Source organism: Lacerta agilis, chromosome 1 (assembly GCF_009819535.1).
Source record: "Lacerta agilis isolate rLacAgi1 chromosome 1, rLacAgi1.pri, whole genome shotgun sequence".
Taxonomy (NCBI): Eukaryota; Metazoa; Chordata; class Lepidosauria; order Squamata; family Lacertidae; genus Lacerta; species Lacerta agilis.
Genome location: NC_046312.1, coordinates 22868403 through 22887014, shown reverse-complemented (window position 1 = coordinate 22887014; position 18612 = coordinate 22868403). Strand labels below are relative to the sequence as shown.

The 18612-nt window shown below is 43.7% G+C and overlaps 1 protein-coding gene across 1 annotated transcript in view; it reads right to left on the bottom strand.

Moving 5' to 3' along the window:
• KCNK10 (potassium two pore domain channel subfamily K member 10) overlaps positions 1-18612 on the bottom strand; it is a 72785-nt gene that overhangs the window by 39806 nt on the left and 14367 nt on the right. Inside the window, exon 2 of the mRNA XM_033141627.1 lies at positions 7202-7539. Coding sequence (XP_032997518.1) covers positions 7202-7539 — 338 coding nt within the window. The remainder of the gene's footprint in view (positions 1-7201; positions 7540-18612) is intronic.

Below are 18612 nucleotides of genomic sequence, written 5' to 3'. Positions count from 1 at the left end.
AAAGGGTTATGGGCCCAGTATTGCATATTTTTGTGTATTTTTGAAGGATTGCATTGGATTGTGTTTTTGAGTTGAGTTAGATTTTTTTTAAAGTACTTCCTGGTGAGCACATGTTTCTTTGTCTTTGTTCTTTTGTTACTGTGCTGAAAAGGGATTAATCCCCCTCCCCTCCCTCAGAGTTTACAGTACTCAGAGGCAGTGAAGATTTATTTGAGTTTTTTGTATTTTTGAGCATTTTTGAGTTTTTGTTTTTGGAATTTTTGACAATTTTTTTGGATTTTTGAAATTTTTTCAACTTTTTGAATTTTAAGATGGCTAGTGTAGCTTTTGTTAGTGAAGCAAGGCCAAACTATATGCTGCTGAACGACCATAATTTTGTGCACTGGAAGCAACGCTTAATGGTATATCTGAGTGCAAGGAACGTTCTGCAGGCTATAAAAGATGAAAAGCCTACAGGAGATAAAGAAGAAGATTTAGCCAAAATTGAAGCCTGGGAAAGGAAGAATAGCGAAGCCAAGCACATAATTTTAAGTGCACTTCGCGATGAGCATCTATCCTTAATAAACATTGAGGATGATGCATCCCAGATTTTAAAAGACATTGAGCGGATTTATGGAGCATCTACACAGAACTCCTACAGGCATTTGCTAGATAAATTGCTCAAGTTAAAGATGAACTCCAGAGAGCAGTTCACAGAACATGTTAAGAGTTTTTCAGAGATTGTGCAAAGAATTGCTCTCACTCCTGAAGCTCTTAATGAAGTGACTAAGGTGACTTTCTTGCTAGCATCGCTAGGACCAGCATTTTCTTCATTTAGAAGCCTAATGGATCACACAAAAGATCTGACTTTTAATGAATTAATCAGCCACTTAAGAGAGGAATGCAGAGAAAGCTTGGATTCTCAAGAACGCAACTCTAGGAGAAGTGACTGTAATTATGCTTCTAAAGCAAAGAATTCCCAGACCTTTCAGCAAAAGGCAGAAAGGAAGGAAAGATTTAAGTGCTCCATGCTGTTACAAGAGAGGAGTTTAGCTGTCCAGAATTATGAAAATGTGCATAATACGTGGATTTTAGATTCTGGAGCGAGCTCCCATTACTGTTTTTTAAAAGAATATTTTAATGAATTAAATGATCAAGAATCTGAGATCGAAATAGCTGATGGCCGCATTTTGAAGTCGGAAGGTGCAGGTTCTGTGCATTTGGAATTCAATGTAGATAATGAGTCTTTTAGAACCAGAGTGTCTGATGTTCAGTATGTGCCAGAATTGAACTGCAATTTACTCAGTGTGTCCGCTTTGGACAAGAAAGGCTTCAAGATCACATTTGAGAATGGACAATGTAGTGTAACCAAAGATGGTGAAGTGTATGCTGAAGCCAGACTAACAAATGGGGTTTATGAGCTTAATGTTTCAGAAAAGCAGTCTGCAAAAGTCGCCCATTCCAGCCAGAAGGATGAAGCAGATTTAACGCTGTGGCACCGAAGATTGGGACACAGAGACAGAAACGTCATTCTGGATCTACAAAAGAAGGATCTTGTAAGAGGTTTGCAGGTAAAAGGGAGCAACAACCAGGCTCCAACAAAATGCATAAGTTGTATAACTGAAAAGGCTGTAAAACCTTCTTTTCCACGTTGTGCAGAGCAAAGAAGTACTAAAGTTTTGGACATTGTGCATTCAGATCTATGTGGACCAATCAATGTTCCATCACTTGGAAACAACAAATATATATTGATATTTCTTGATGATTTTTCGAGATATTGTGTTGCATATTTCATCAGAGAGAAATGTGAGACAGTAGAAATGTTCAGAGACTACATTGCCATGGTCAAGAACAAGTTCCAGAGAGCTCCAGGTGTGTTGATGAGTGACAATGGAGGTGAGTACTGCTCACGTGAAATGCAAGATCTCATGTCCAAGGAAGGTATCATACATGTAACCACAGTCGCATATACCCCACAACAGAATTCGATAGCCGAAAGGAAATTCAGATCCATTATGGAAATGACAAGATGCATGCTAAAGGAAGCATCCTTGCCCCAAAGACTATGGGGAAATGCAGCCCATACAGCCGTTTATCTCCAGAATAGATTGCCCACCAAGGGGGCAGAGCGCACACCATTTGAACTTTGGCATGGAAGAACGCCTAATTTGTCACACATACGTGTGTTTGGTAGTCTGTGTTACTATCACGTGCCCAAGGAACACAGACACAAGCTAGACTCCAGAGCACAGGCAGGTATCCTGGTTGGGTACGCCTCTGGAGGAAAAGGATACAGAGTGATGGACTTACGAACTGGTAAGGTCAGCGCACAACATGCAATCTATTTTGATGAGCATGCAAAGGTTGACACAAGGAAGACTGTCATTGACTGTTCCAAGGAGTCAGAATGGACTCAAGAACTTATACACTTTCCTTCTGTAACCCCACAAAGTACTAATCTGCCTTCTAGTGTCATAGCGCCCCCTACAGGTGATGCACCAGAAGACGCAGAGGACCAGAATCCTGGCGGCTCCAGAGACGAAGAGGATCCAGAAGGGGACATGCCAGCGTTGGAGGATGATGAAGAAGCTGATGCGGTTCAGGAACCAGAACCAGAGGTCAGACGCTCATCCAGAACCAACAGAGGTGTTCCACCGGTAAGGTTGTCCTACCTTGCAGGGTCGGCGTCACCACAGGAACCTTCCACATGGGAAGAGATTCAGCGGATGCCAACTGCAGAAGCTAGTCTCTGGAAGAAGGCCGCGCAGGAGGAGATGGATGCACTGCATCAAAACAAGACTTGGACCCTCACAGAACTACCTCCGGGTAAGAAAGCCATTGGCTGCAAGTGGGTTTTCAAGGTTAAGAAGGGGTCAGAAGGGGAAGTGCAACGCTACAAAGCAAGGCTAGTAGCACAAGGATTTTCGCAGAAATATGGTGAAGATTATGATGAAACGTTTGCACCAACTGTAAGATACAGTAGCGTAAGAATGCTTTTGAGCATAGCAGCCTCTAAGCAAATGGACGTGCGTCACATCGATATTTCGACTGCGTTTTTGCATGGCGAGATTACAGAACAGATTTATATGAAACAGCCTAAGGGTTTTATAAAACCGAATGAGGCTCATCTAGTCTGCAAATTAGAAAAAGGACTTTATGGATTAAGGCAGGCTGCTAGAGCTTGGAATCAGAAATTGCACAGTATGCTGGTGCAACTTGGATACAAGCAAGGAAACGCTGACAAGTGCTTGTACAGTAAGTCAAATAATGGACAATTTTCTTATATATTGGCTTTCGTTGATGACTTGATTATCGCAACATCTAATAACAGAGACTATGTGCAAATTGTGAAACACCTCAGCAAAGAGGTGGGAGTCAAAGAACTAGGAGATGTCAAGTACTACCTAGGAATCCAAGTGGAAAGAGAAGAAGACGGATCGTTTCTTCTCAGCCAGCGACAGAAAATAAATGAACTGATTGAATGCATGCAGTTGCAAGATGCAAACACAGTTGCAACGCCCATGGCCACAGACTTCCTGAAGAATCAGCAGGATTCGAAGCTGTTGCCAGATAACAGTGAATATAGGTCGGTAATTGGTAAACTTTTGTATTTAGTTACCACATGTAGACCTGACATAGCCAATGCAGTGGGGATTCTTAGCAGGAAAGTGAGTTCTCCCACTGAGCATGATTGGGCTGGCGTGAAGAGGGTGGTGCGTTATCTGAAGGGTACAGTGAACTGTAAATTAAGGTTGCCAGCTGTCAGTGACCCTAAGTTGGTGGGGTACACTGATGCAGATTGGGCTGGGGATAATGCTGACTATAAATCAACAAGTGGTCATGTTTTTATGTTTGGGGATGGACCTGTTGTGTGGGGCAGTTATAAACAGAACTGTGTAGCATTATCTTCCACAGAAGCTGAATATATTTCTGCATCGGAAGCGTGCCGAGAGATTGCCTGGCTCGATGAACTCATCAAGGACTTTGGTTTGGTGAGAAAGGAACCTGTCAGTTTGCTGGAGGACAATCAGAGTTGCATAAAACTGACTCAGAGTGAAAAGTTCCTTGCCAGGACAAAACATATAGGTGTGAGGTACCATTATATACGTCAGGCAGTCCAGGATGGACTTGTGGAACTGTCGTACTGCTGCACCAATGAGATGGCTGCGGACATCCTGACGAAGCCCCTCCCAAGAGAGAGTTTCCAGAATCTACGTGTCAAGCTGGGACTCTGGGTGGTTGAATAAAGTTGTATGTTTTTGTATGTTGTGTTCGTCTGAGAAGGGGTTTGTGGGATGTAAACACAGAGCAGCCAAACACAACACTCCTAGAGAGGACATGAAGGTAACTCAGTCCTCCAGGCTTAACTTCCTGTTTACCTGGACTGAGTTACAGGAACCAGAAGTAGGTGTGGTCTTACCTGGGAGGAAGATCCCAAAGAAGACTCTCCATTTTGCCTCATCCTTTGAAGAAGCAGCATGCTCTCTCTCAGCCTGCAGCTGAGAGAAGCAGAGGTGAAGCCTGTTCCCTCATGGAAGCAGCTTCACTGCATGTAAATACATTTATCTAAGTTTGTCTGCCTCCTTGAAGCATGTACTGTAACTCTTGGATGTCTGTAAGTAAACTCCTTTCATATCTTATAATCAGTATTGTGTCTTTTTGCTTTTAAGAGGGAACAAGGGGAAATATACCAGGAATATAGCTGGCTTAAGCAAGCCTATGCAAACGTTTTCTGCTGTGTTTTAAAAGGGAATGTAAACTCTGCTAAGTTTGGAGCTTGCTCACACAAGCTGGGATTGAGATATATAAATAATATATACTCATCCACACTCCTAAACATTCCCACAATTAATAGCTGGCCATCCTGTCAACCCATTTCCTGCTCTCTTTGGCTTCAAACCTGCCGGCATGCAAGACAGCCAGCATGTACTGCCAAGAGGTTTATTGGTTTAAGTACAACTTCACACTTTATTGGTGTTGTGCTTTAGTCTGTGCGCTTGCCAGTTCCAGCATGCTCTTCCTCAGCCAAGTGGATCTGGCCATGGATGCTCAGCCGATCAGCTGTTCAGCTGCTGTCTCCAACAACCTGCCCCCACCTTTGCTGGCTTGCAAAACATCTGGCTGGGAGGGGGGTCCTTTCCTTCCTAACCCATTAACATTCTTCCTTAACCGTGAGTAGTCAGAGACCACGGAAGCGGTGCTAAATTCCTCCTAATAATAAAAAGAGAGTCAAAACTGGATGTCATTGTTGTCCATGTTCATATGCTGGCCTTCCTCCCAAACATGCAAACAACAAAACGGCTAAAAGCAATGTCAATACAGATGCAAACCAGGCAAGATCTCTGCATAAAAGGCTTATTGAAAGAGGAAGGTCTTCGGTAGACAAAAAAGACAGCAGAGACTAGTTCCTGTGTAAGGAATTCCAAAGTGTAGCTGCCACAGCACTAAAGGCCATGTCTTTTGTATTTCTTCTTTCTATCCCATGTGTTCCCTAAAGCAAGGATGAGCCTGTGGGCTGTCAGTCTGGGGCCAGATGAAACCCATGGAGGACTCCTCTCCTTTCCTCTTCCCCCCACACATCACTTGGCATGAATATTCACTTGACATGGATAGAAGGGGAGGACTGAAGCTGGGGAGGGAAAGGCAGTGAAAGCTGGTTCCTTTGGGCAAATGAGGCACTGAACCTCATCCTGCTCCCAGCCAGCCCCCACCTGGCTCCCTTCTTACTTACAACCAGTCCAGATGGTACCATGGCCTGTAAGCTTCCTTCTCCTTGGTCCCAGTGTTGCCTTTGTGGAACTCAACAAGGAGGAGGATGGGGACAAAACGCAAACTAGTTGGCTCTGTCTATTAACGTCTCTGGCGCCACCTACTGTTGGCCTCCCTGCCCTAACAGGCTCACCACTGAGGGAATATAACTCCGCCTCCTTATGCGCTAGACCACCCCAACAAAATCAGCTGCCTGCACCACAATTAGGCTTGGGGGGGAAAGGTTGTTTCAAGTGCACTTGCTGTGTGGTGGAGGGGTGATCTTTGTGGACACTGCATCTGGGGAGGGCTGAGCTGGGAAAGGGGTGTGTGTGTGTGTGTGTGTGTGTGTATGAGAGAGAGAGAGCGCCCTTGAGGGGGGTTCTGGCCACACCCAATTTTGCTTTGGTTCTGCCTACCACTGCCCACCAAGGCTAGCCATGAGGAAGTGTGGCACTCATCCTGCAAAAATCTTCCTGCTCCTCTTCTAAAGGGCAATAAGCAATATATTACTGCCATGATACAATAGTACATTCAGAGAGCCAGTATGGTACAGTGCTCAGAGTGTTAGACTATGACTTGGGTTGCCAGGGTTCGAATCCCCACTCAGCCATGAAGCTCACTGTGCGACTTTGGGCCTGTCACCACCTCTCAGCCTAACCTACCTGACAGATTGTTGTGAAGATAAAAATGGGGGGGGGAGAGAAGAGCCATGTATGCTATCTTGAACTCCTTGGAGGAAAAAAGTTGGTATATTGATGTAATAAAATAAAAACTGGGGTCTGTAGACTGTACATGCCAGACCTGCTTCTGCCTGAACTTAGAAACATTCTGAATGGAAACATCTCTTGAGATCTTTTCTTCTCAACTTACTGTACATTTTAGATTCAGGTAGGTAGCCGTGTTGGTCTGACACAGTCTATATATATATATATATATATATATATATATATATATATATATATATATATATATATATATATAAAATAAATTGTCCAGTAGCACCTTAGAGACCAACTAAGTTTGTTCTTGGTATAAGCTTTCGTGTGCATGCACACTTCTTCAGATACATTTTAGGAAACATTTTAGGAAACAGTGGCTGGGATCCAAGGGATCCAAAGCAGCCCCTTCAGGTCACCAGGAAAACCACTCCAGAACTTGTGCAAAAAGATGCTTTCAGATCACACCTCAAGTAAAACCACACTTTGAGCATTCTCATTAACCATAATTTTAACAAGCCACAGTTTTCGGCTTCAGGCATGACGGAAAGCCACACTTCACTTAAAACCAAAGGCAGGTGCTTTTGATTTCATTCCTATAGTCATAAAACTGAAGAAAATGGGGCAGAGGAGCACCCAAGCCCAATGCTTGCCGTAGTTCATTTACATAGCGGCGAAGCATCATTTCCCATAACTTCGAATCTAGACTGCAGTGTCATTGAGTTTCATTAGTATATCCCTTCTAGTTTTCTCACCTTAATCAGTTCCTCCAACTCCTGCTGAGATACACATTTGTTCTCCAGAAGGAAATCTGCCTTGTCGTTGGCTGTTCTGTCCTTCTGCCTGCTTTCTTCCGGCTGCTCCAAGGCACGAAACACAAGCCCCCCGGTAACCAGGTAGGCCACAACCACAAAGAAGATGGCCACCACCGTTTTCCACTTCATGACCGTCTGCAAACCCTGTGATGGGGCTTCCATGCTGGCGATCACAGTTGTCCGCGGGGAGGAAATAGAGAGTCGTGGCCGCGGATTGTGCGCCTTGGTCTTATTGCTCTCAGGTTCACACGCCAAGGGAACAGCTGCTGGAACAGTCACTAAAACAAAGAAAAAGCAAATCAGGATGTTAAAATCTCTGCTTGATGACAAGAGTTTTGGTTTTCTTTTAGATTTACAGTTCTGAGGGCCTCCTGACTGCATTGCAACCTATCAAAAATTCAGCTGGCTGGGATTCAGAGGGGAACCTATTCTGTTGCAGCACCCATTCTATGGAATGAGCTCCCTGTGGAGATCAGGCAACCACCAACAATGGGATGTTTTCACAGATTTAAAGATCTTTCCGTTTACCTTTGAATTTCCTTGCTGTTGATAATGAATTCTGGCTGCTGCAGTTGCTGGAATTTGTTTGTTTGTTTGTTTGTTTGTTTATTATTTTAATGGCTTTTATGCCTACTGTGAACCATTTTGGGGATTTATAAATGAAAAGTGGTATATACGTTTTTTTAAACAAGCAAATAAATAAAATTATTATAACCAGGATATTGTGCAGCCTAAAACGGAGAAGCAAATGGAACCACTGCCCCCCACAACAATGTCGTCAAGGCACAAAGCATTTATCCAATATTAGTCCTATTCAGAGTAGACTCGTTAAAATTAATGAACATTACTAATTTGGCTCCATTAGTTTCAATGGGTTGATTACAATCTATAATACCTCAAACTGGTCAAACCATTCAGATACCCGAAGCAGAAAATCCCACAAGCCTATCTCCTGCTCCCTGGCACAAAGAATACACTAATGCTATACTGGTAGTTTATTTGTTTGTGTGTGTGTGTGTGTGTGTTTGGGAGCATTTATACCCTGCCTACTAACTGAAGTCTATAAATAATAATTTGCTGTCTTTTCATGACAACCAAGATCAGCTACCTGAGGTGACTGCCTCACTCTGCCTAACTATAGGACCAGCCCTGGTGTTACTTGTCAGTTAACTGTATGGATGAAAACCCTATAACAATGATCCTAGACCTTTGCCCAGTAACTGCTGTTTTTAAAAGTGGAACTTGGCATGAATTTTTATTATGTATTTAATGAGCTTAAGAAGACTTGCTGTTCTATATTCCTACAACACCAGATCTTGTCACCAAGCATTCCCATCCCTTTCTGTCCACTTGACACACATGGAGCTATCCAAGGTGCTGAACTGCAATCTAGACCTTGCCCTTGCCTTGCCGTGATTGCCTAAACTGGAACTCTGATCTTAGATCATGACTCCGCTACTGATGAGGCCGTCCCTCAAAACAGAACATAGCAGCATAAGTTTTTTTGAGGTTCATTTCATCAGATGTACAAAGTGTTGTTCCAAGTTAGCAGACAAATACATGCACATGGTGAGGGGTTGGGGGTCACAAGAAGCAAGGTCAGAGGGAAATAAAATGCTCAGAAACAAAAAAAAAAATGCACTGTGACCATTATGATCAAGTTTAAGGCTGCAATGCTTACCTAAGAGTAAGCCCCATTGAACTAAATGAGACTTACTTCTGAGTAGACAAGTATAGGAATGCAGTGTGCTATTACGATGACTGTTCACTAGTGTTAACAATAACACAAACATCCTGGCATTAGCAAGCTCAATTATACAGGTAGATGGTTAAAATAAGGGTCAAACTGCAAGCAACTTTTATAAAAGGGGAAACTGAACTGGGAAAGTGGCACCCCTTAACTGTTTCCTCATCAAAATCCCACCACATACACCAAGGAAATCAGCCCTGCTTGGAAGGGGGTAGGGAGATGGATACCATGACTCACATTGTCTTTCACACAGATTATGAGATTATTAACTCATTAATATTTAGCAGAATAATGATGCAGAGGGCCAGGAGGGCCATAATAAGGTTACTATCAGAGGCTTGGAATACGAGTCTGTGATCTTGGCCAAAACTTCCTAAGCAACTCTTGTTCCACCCCTGTAGTTTAATGGCTGGAAGTGAGGGAGCGGTGAATTAGTTCAAGTATCTGTCATAAACTCACCAAGTGGCCTCAGGCAAGCAGCTATTCTCTCAACCCTCAAAGCTAAAATACTCACCTACTTTGCGGAAGTGTTATAAGAATTGCTGAGATAACATATGCAAAAGGCTTTCTGTATTTGTATTAATATTTTAACAAAGTTTTCCTCAAAGTAGAGCCATTGAACTTAATGGCTCTAACTTAGTCAGGTTCATTAATTTCAATAAGGCTACTCTGAGGAAGACATAGTTGAATTACACCCGTTTATTATTATTTCTCAATCTGTAAGCGGGAGAACTAAACAATTACTCAGTTTAGATGTATAAAGCCTAGCATCCTGCAAATGTTACCTCTGCCTGTTTTTCTGATTTTCAAAACAATGCATAAAGATGTACAGGGTGTTCAAAAGGTAACTCTACACCTATGGACATTTACTTACAGGATAGTGTGGAGTGACTTTTTGAACACCCTGTACATAGGATCATGCAACAGGAATGAAGGGTGCAGAACCAATCTCTTGGCGAACAGAAGTGGTGCCATTTACTTCAATGGGAGATGGGCTGCATCAAAAACACTCACAGGTGTTTCTCATTCACATCAGTATGTTGGGATCAAGGCACCGACCTGAAGTCATTAGTAACTGTGTTTGATCATTTATAAACTGCACAGTCTCCAGAAGGCTCATATTAGTTCGAGACTTTGAGAGAAATGGTGTCAGAAGTCAAAGGTTAATCTGCACATGTTAGACAATGTTTCCGATAAATGGTGTATTAGAATTCCCTGAAGTGTGACATCATCTTTCAGAGAACCTGCCTTAATGCCTCCCAGGAAAGCAAAGGGGTTATTTTTGCATTTCTCCTTTGCATCTTATAAAAGGAGCAGTGTGGTCAGGTATTCTATTTATACAGTTCTGTCTCCTTTAAAAATAAATTCCTATTCACCTCAAGTTTGGGTGAACTATCATAACAAATATCGTATGTTATGTGCCCTAGCCCAACAGTACCCAGGGTAGTGTTTTTGGAATACAATTTTCATCAGCCCCAGCCAGCTTGGTCAGAGAAGATAGGGGATATAGTCTAAAACTTTTGGAGGACATCATCATGTCAGCTCCCCATTGCCCTTTGCGCCTTCTAACCAAGCACGTTTTATTGTCAAAACTCTAGGATGTGTGGGGTGGGTGCAGTGGCTAGAGTGCTGTAGAAAATCCAGGAGACCAGAGTTCAAATCCTCACTTAGCCATGAAGCAAACAGGGTGACCTTGAGCCGGTTCACAGTCTCACAGACCAACCTACCTCACAGGGTTGTTTTGAGGATAAAATGGGGGTGGGGGTGGGGAGGACTGTGTGCAACACTTCAAGCTCCTTTGAGAAAAAAGTGGGGTATAAATGCAGTACTTAAATATATCAATCACCAAGTTTATAGGAAGCGAGGTGGAAAGATCCTGAAAGCTGTACAATAAATAATGCAAAATGCAATCCATTCACAAAGGCTGTTAAACTCTGAAAAATGATTAAAAGCGTCAATAAATTTACTAAGCTATTCCCATAACCTGATCCTAATAGCAATATAATTCACTGGCATTTGATAGTCTAGCTACCAGCATCAGCAAAAATTGACATTTTTGAGCACTACACCTACACTGACGCTAGCGAGAGTTTTAAATATGCACAAACCATTTTTAGTCCGCTCTAGTCAAAATGTGGGCCTAAATGGTAAATAGAATAGCTGAACAAATTGGAGGAGGGGGGTCGTCCTGGGGCTTGCGAGACTGCAGCAACACCTCTTTTCCCATAAAGTATAATTCTTTCTTTTGAATCCTTACCATAGAGCCTCAACTGCATGGGGCTACTCGCTACCATGCTTTGCTTTGGCTGCACATACAGCAACTTGGACCCGGGAGTGATGGTGACATTCCATAGCTTTGGGGAGGAACTGAACAGAAAAAAAACATGGCTGCCACCAGGAAAGTTAGGAAGCTGACCAAGATGGACCCTCTAGCACAGAACTGTCTACACTAGGCATGGCCAAACTTGGCCCTCCACAGCTGTTTTGGGACTACAACTCCCATCATCCCCAGCTAACAGGACTAGTGGTCAGGGATGATGGGAATTGTAGTCCAAAAACAGCTGGAGGGCCAAGTTTGGCCATGCCTGGTCTACACTGAGCAAAAGTGGCTTTTCAGGGTTTCAGGCTGGGTTCTATCCCAGCCCCAACTACATCAGTGTTACAAACTCGGATATATAAGCTAGGTGCCAATTGACTCCTTAAACGAAGGTTACAGTCACCAAAATGGAATATCTAGTTGTCAATTTGGGGCAAGACGGCTCTAATGACTTATTTTTCAAATGATGGTCTGACTGTGATTGATTCTTAGTTAAACATCTGGCTAGTTCAGATGACAACCTTGAGCTAGGTTAAGAGCTTTGAGAACTTAAAGAAGAAAAGTCATTTGATCCAGGGACAGTCGACATATATATTGGCCTATTCTGACCTCTTTTTCTTAATGGTGACTGCATTCTGATTGTACAGATAAAATATAATTGATAGAATTCTATAGGATGGAGTATCAGTGTGTGAAACCAGTCCAGATCCAATGGTCCCCAGGCATGCACCTCTGGATGGTGGAGATGTCACGTGCCAGACTGGCATCCAGGCATCTTCACCTGGTCGCAAGTGGTTGAAAGCCAGGTGCAAAATGCACCTGGCGCCTGGCTAATTTCAAACACTGCTAGAGATACTAGAGATTGAACCTGCATGCATGCCAAGCAGATGTGCTACAATGGCCCTTCCTACATCCACCAGCTGAAGCCACTTCCTCATCCCTGCATCAAAACATTTGAAAAGGACTACCACAAATAGTATGCCTGCTTCCAACCTACATTCAAACTCTGAAATAAGTGTCTGTCTAGAGCCTGACGTCTTCAAGAGGCATCTTCAGAGTCTGCTTTCCCTAGCATGACACGTTTTCTTGTGTCTGTTTGTTAACTTGTCACGAAAGAGGTTTTAATCTCTCTCATTAAAAGCAATGACAAATCTCAGTTTATGCAACATGCACATTAAATTGGCAGATCCTTGTGCCTCATAGGGGACTTGCCGGTGTTGTGACACAGCCCTTTCCCCTGCGAGATGATGCCATTTGGGAAAGGTATGTTCCTGTTTGTTTGGAGAGGGCACAGTATAGAAGCATTAAGGAACCATTATCAAGCTGCCTTAAATGTCAGCATTTGCTCCTTTACACGTCTAGCTCATTCTAGTTTTAATACTTACGAATTGATTCTCAGCACAAAGCCACCCAAGGCGATGAATAATAAAGAAGGTAAAATAATGCAGTCATAAAAGCAATCACGTTTTAAAAAATGTACTTCACACACACACATACAAGATGGTACTAAAAACACTAACACAGAAACTGCAATGTCTGCATCAATTGAAGACCACTAAATGCTGGAGTCAGTGAATGGTCAGAGAGCATCTGAAAGCTACACCGTTACTGAAGATAAGAAGTTCTGGATCTGTGGATTGGCAACATCTGGAAACTTCCTATAAGGATAAGATGTTGAATGGTGACCAACTAATGTGTCCTGTCAGCACAAGCATTTACACATTTGCAACAGAAGTTTCTCCTCCTCTCCTCCCTGCACATGCCCCCTAAATCTGTACAAGAGGTTCTCCCAACATGCCAGAGCAGATTTGGGGAACACACAGAGGGAGGAGAGTGAAGGAAAGTTAAGCTGTGCTAGCATAAATCTTTTCACTGATGGCATGTGTTGGCTGGATACTTATTTAATAAATATTATTTCAAAATCCCGAATTCTAGCAGTATAAGATAGTGGCACAACTGCAGCTTCCATGCCCACATGCAGAAACCACTTTACACCAGGAATCGAGAACTTGCCATCCTCCAGACATTGCTGCCCTCCAGCTCCCATCAGCCCCAGGCAGCTTGGCCAATGGTCCTGAAAGAGGAGAGCTGTATTCCAGCAACATCTGGAGAGTCAAAGGTTCCCCATCCCTGATGTACACCACAGCCCTCTTCAAGAGTTGCAGGCAGCAACATCTGTAGAAAAGGGCTCTAGGGCTGTACCAAAAGAATAAGTCTTCCCTTCATTCTATCATTCAAATAAGTAGGGGGTGCATGTAAGCTGAACAACACCTTACTACTTCATCCAAAGGAAGGGGGAGGTCATATACTGTAACGTTGAATAATAAAAGCTGCATTTAATATTTCCAGCACCAAAATAAGTTCAAAGATAGTCATACAATAATGGAATTATAGAGTTGGAAGGCTTTGCACACTGAGTTACTTCTGAGCAGCAGACATCAGCAACCTTGCAAGCTATCTTCCCATTATCTGTGGGCTGCGGTGATTTCATAGGAATATAAATGTTTACATATCAAGATGATATACCTCTGACAAGTTAACAGCTACATTATGAAAATTGGGGACTAAAAATGTATCCGTTACATGTTATCTGAGGGGAATGGGTGAGAGGTGTCATACAATTGGAACAGGACCAGATGGTCTAAATGTCAGTCCAGCTCTAATTCAATTTCTGCCATCCTTTTATGTACCTAATTTAATCTGAAGGTGACGTGAACTCCAGTTTTAACCTTCCATAGGAGCAGCTCCTAACAAGACCTAACCCTGCGGATTCTCTTTCCTTTGTTATGAGTCTACAATTATGCATCAGTGCAGAGCTGCGGTAACTCACACTCTGCCTGCTGTTTTCATCCTACTCACCAGATGAGGCATGCAGAATATATCCAGGAATTCTTTTCTTTGAAATGCTCAATTGTTGATAGAGAAGGAAAAGGTAGTTGGCTACATTAATAAACACCGAAAGATAGTAATCTATTGAAATCTTCACTGTCAGTCAGTCAGGGCTAGCTACTCGCTCTTCAATTCACAGGGCACAGAATGACAACATGCAGGGCAATGCAATTTCTTTTCTTGCTCAATTTGCTTTATGTTGACAAATTGAACCTGCCGCATGCCACTTCAGCAGTGGCTTCCATAGGTGTGATCTGCAGTTGTGACATAGGATTCAGCAAAATTGTTCCTTGTTAACCTAGCATAATCTCTCCAGGAAAAAGAAAGAACAGGAGCAGAATAGCCATGCAAATTGCTCCCCTGCTTAGTCAGCAGTAGCCAACACGATGCTCTCCGGATATTGTAGGACCACAACTGCCAGGGGTCCCAGCCACCATGGTCAGTTGTCAAGGCGGATGGGAGTTGGCTACCCTTGCCCTTAGTCAACAGCTGGGACTGCCAGGGTAAAAAACAGAGGTTTCTGCCTCTGTGCATAGCTGCCCTGTGTGGTGAATGTAAGGAGATCAAGTTGGAACATTATTGTTGATGAGGGGGTAGCTCTTAGCTTGTTTTCAGGCTCTGCCCCACTGACTAAACTCCTTGCTCTCAGCTCCTGACTGTAACCTCACAGCTGCCTATGGCTCAGATCTGACAGTAAAAAAGGCAGTTAATTACTCAAAGGAGTGGGTTCCCCTCTGTTCCCCCCATCCCCACAACACGCACATACCCCTTTCAACTGCAAGCTTACTATTGACTTCTCCAGAGTCATGAATTTCTCACAAGGAGCCTAAATTTAGGGGTTGTGATCAATGTATCTCAGGCATCCCCAAACTCAGACTACAATTCCCATCATCCCTGACCACTGGTCCAGTTAGCTTGGGATGGTGGGAGTTGTAGTCCCAAGACATCTGGAGGGCTGAGTTTGGGGGTGCCTGATGTATCTTATGTGCACTGGAACAAACCAGTATGACTTTTGTGAATACCCACTGAAGTCAACCCATTGAAGGAAACTACAGGCTTGTACATAGCCTATGGTTTGCTGTCTTCTGGCCCAAGTTGTGCTCTGTGCCAGCCTTTGCTAACCTGGTGCCCTCCAGTTGTTTTTGGACCACAAAAACTGGGGCTGATGGGAGTTGAAGTCCAAAATATCTGGAGAGCACCAGGTTGGTGGAGGCTACTCTATGCAAGGCCTCCCTGGCAGACCCAGTCATGAAGAGGAAGCCAATGCCAGAACAGTAATGCCCATACATGCCAACAGATGCTACCTCCCAGGAGAAATTCATATGAGCACGGTGGCATATTTATTGCTCACTGTGTTCCTGTAAATTGACACTGGGGCAAGAGTGCCTGCTAGCATGGCAAACCCAAGAAGCAAGTAGAGTATTTTAGAGCATCTAAACTGGACCTTGCTGTTCTAAGAAGAAAAGAAAGAATGGCTTGCCAAACCAGAAGAGGCGTCTGCCGAAGGAATCTAGAGGTCCAGGAATAGACAATTATTCCAATTAACTGTGGAGATTAAGAAAGTGAGCAACTGCACACTCCACACTCTACCATATCGCCTTACTGCACAACCCTGATCCATAGTACCAAGGGTCATCTAGTCCAAGCCCCTGCAATGCAGGAATCTAAACTAAAGCATCCATGACAGATGGCCAACCAACCAACCTCTGCTTAAAAACATCCTAGCAAGGAGAATCCACAACCTTCCAAGGGAGATCGTTCCACTGTTGAACAGCTCTTACTGTTACTTACTGACCACGGCTACTCAGAAGTGCTACTGATTTCCATCAGGCTTACCCCAAGGTAAGTGGGGTTAAGATTGCAGTCTTCATCACTAAATCAACACAGCCCTTAATTGTTTTGGCAAGGGCTTAACAGCCAGCACTTTACAAGATAAATGCTAGTGTTCTAGTCATGCTCTCTTACCTGGAAGCCATTCCCCCACATTCCAGATTTCTGGAAGCTCCTTGTGATTATTTATCGGTGAGATATAGGTACTTGATACAGAATCAAAGGCACGCTTTCCCTTTTTTTAATCATTATTTTATACTTATCAGGCTGAACCTTGACAGCTGAAGACAGAAAAAGTCCCTGGAACAATTTCCTGCCTTTGGCATAACTGCATTGCAGACTGGGGGGGGGGGGGCTTTATCTTTCACCATGGCAGAACTGCCGTTATAGCAGTCACAGAACGCTGAAGAGATGTTGTAAGAGAAACTGCTAAGGGAACAGCTGCATCCGTTTCCCTAAAGTGGATTCTCTAATGCAGTGCATAGAGTTGCTGACTTCAGCAACATTTCAGCAAGCTGCAGCAAACGCTGCTGTTGGTGTCAATGAATTTGGGGAGGGGGAGTGGAGCAGAAGCAGAGGCAAGCAGGCCAGAATAAAGGCATAAACTATGGCTGACATCAAATGCTGTTGACCAGCAACAGGGAGAAATTTTGCTTCTTTGAGGCGACACTGGAATTGCTTTTCACTTTGATGCAACTTCAAAAGCAGCCCCTGCCTTCAGCTTGGTGGGTGCTTGCTCTGCTCAGAGTTGTTGTTGTTGTTGTTCAGTCGTTCAGTCGTGTCCGACTCTTCGTGACCCCATGGACCAGAGCATGCCAGGCACCCCTATCTTTCACTGCCTCCTGCAGTTTGGCCAAACTTATGCCAGTCACTTCGAGAACACTGTCCAACCATCTCATCCTCTGTTGTCCCCTTCTCCTTGTGCCCTCCATCTTTCCCAACACCAGGGCCTTTTCCAGGGAGTCTTCTCTTCTCATGAGGTGGCCAAAGTATTGGAGCCTCAGAGTACCACAACTCAAAGTCCTGGTGTTGACCTTTAAGGTTCTAACTCAGCTCTGGGAAACCTTTTTCAGCCCAAGGGCGACATTCCCTCGTAAGCAGCCTTCCGAAGGCTGCGTCCCAGTGGTGGGTGGAGTCAAGAGACAAAAGTAACTGGCCATGGGCCATGCTTCACCTGCTTAACAGCAGCCTGAAAGGTAAGTGGAGTGACTCCACTTGCAACTGATCAGCCTGCACAGAGGAGATGGCGCTGATGAGAACCAGCTGGCTCCAGCCTTCTTCAACAGAGCTCTCAGCAGCAGACAGATGCTGGAAACAACACCTGTGGTCCCTGGCCCAACCTTGCTGCTTCCTGCTCTCCATCCAGACCATTGGCTCTGTGATCATCTGGATTCCCTGGCTTCTGGACTGTCTGACTTTGTATGCGAGTTCTGCTCTCAGGCAAGACTTCCTTGGAGATTCCAAGCCCCTGCTTGCTCGGCAACAGGACTTGGATGGGGCTAACACACTGCATTGGCCAGTAGAATATATCTGAGCCACAGGAAGTCAAGGTTTTCTACATTTGCACAGCTCACAGCCACCCGACTCTCTCTAACCTCTGTCCAAGCATACAGGAAGCATTATCAGAATTTGGGGATACATTCCAGTCATGCAAAAGCACTTGAGGAGGATACAGAGCAGGACCAGTGAGGGGTGAGGCCTGGGGACAGAGCTGTGGCCTAAGGAGAGGTGTAACCTGGATGCTGAGCTTTAGTCTGATCCCAAAGGGCTTTTATTATAACCTTCATCCTTCATTCTTGTTATATATGGTGCTCAGGAGATCTTATGATGCCACATACCATGAGGAATGAAGCTTGGTTGTCATCCTAGCAGATCTCTTTTTTTCCAAAAAAAAAGAAACCAACAACCCTGAAACTGTCACATTAAAGCAATTCTGGAGTGGCAATTGTCGGATATTACCAGCCAGAGTCTAATAACATGATTCCTGACAGTCTTTGAAAAATCAACATTGTTCTATTCCATCAGCCTATAATTGGAATCCAAGTAATTAATAGCTCTTAGGCCAAAGCAACTCCTAATTAGTTTGGAATTTAGTATAAAGAGTAAATTTTTAAAAGCCTCTAATTTTGTAGATGTTTTGTTCGCTGTTTTTGTTGAAGACAGTCGTCCAGACAATGAAATAAAGCAGGGAGACCACACTTCACAGCCAATCATACAGCTGGTTCACAAGTGGGAAATTGTGCATTAAAAAGCATGTTTGATATGATGGGGTAAGAGCCAATTGTATGTTTAAACGCCATCAATTTGTTGATTATCCTTTCAATTGATTATCATTAATACGGGCTAGTCTAGCTGGTGTTGAATAGAGTTGCAGTCCAACAAGATCTGAAGGGCATCAGTTTAGGGAAGGCTGACGCAGTTGATAAGGACCAATTTGGATGCTACAGCAGCCTACCTTTCACATCTTCCATGAATCTGACACAGGCAAAAATGCAACACTGAGCTATGAAAGACAGCCCAAACTTTCATTTGCCCCTACTGCAACCAAGGTCAGATTGCTCAGGG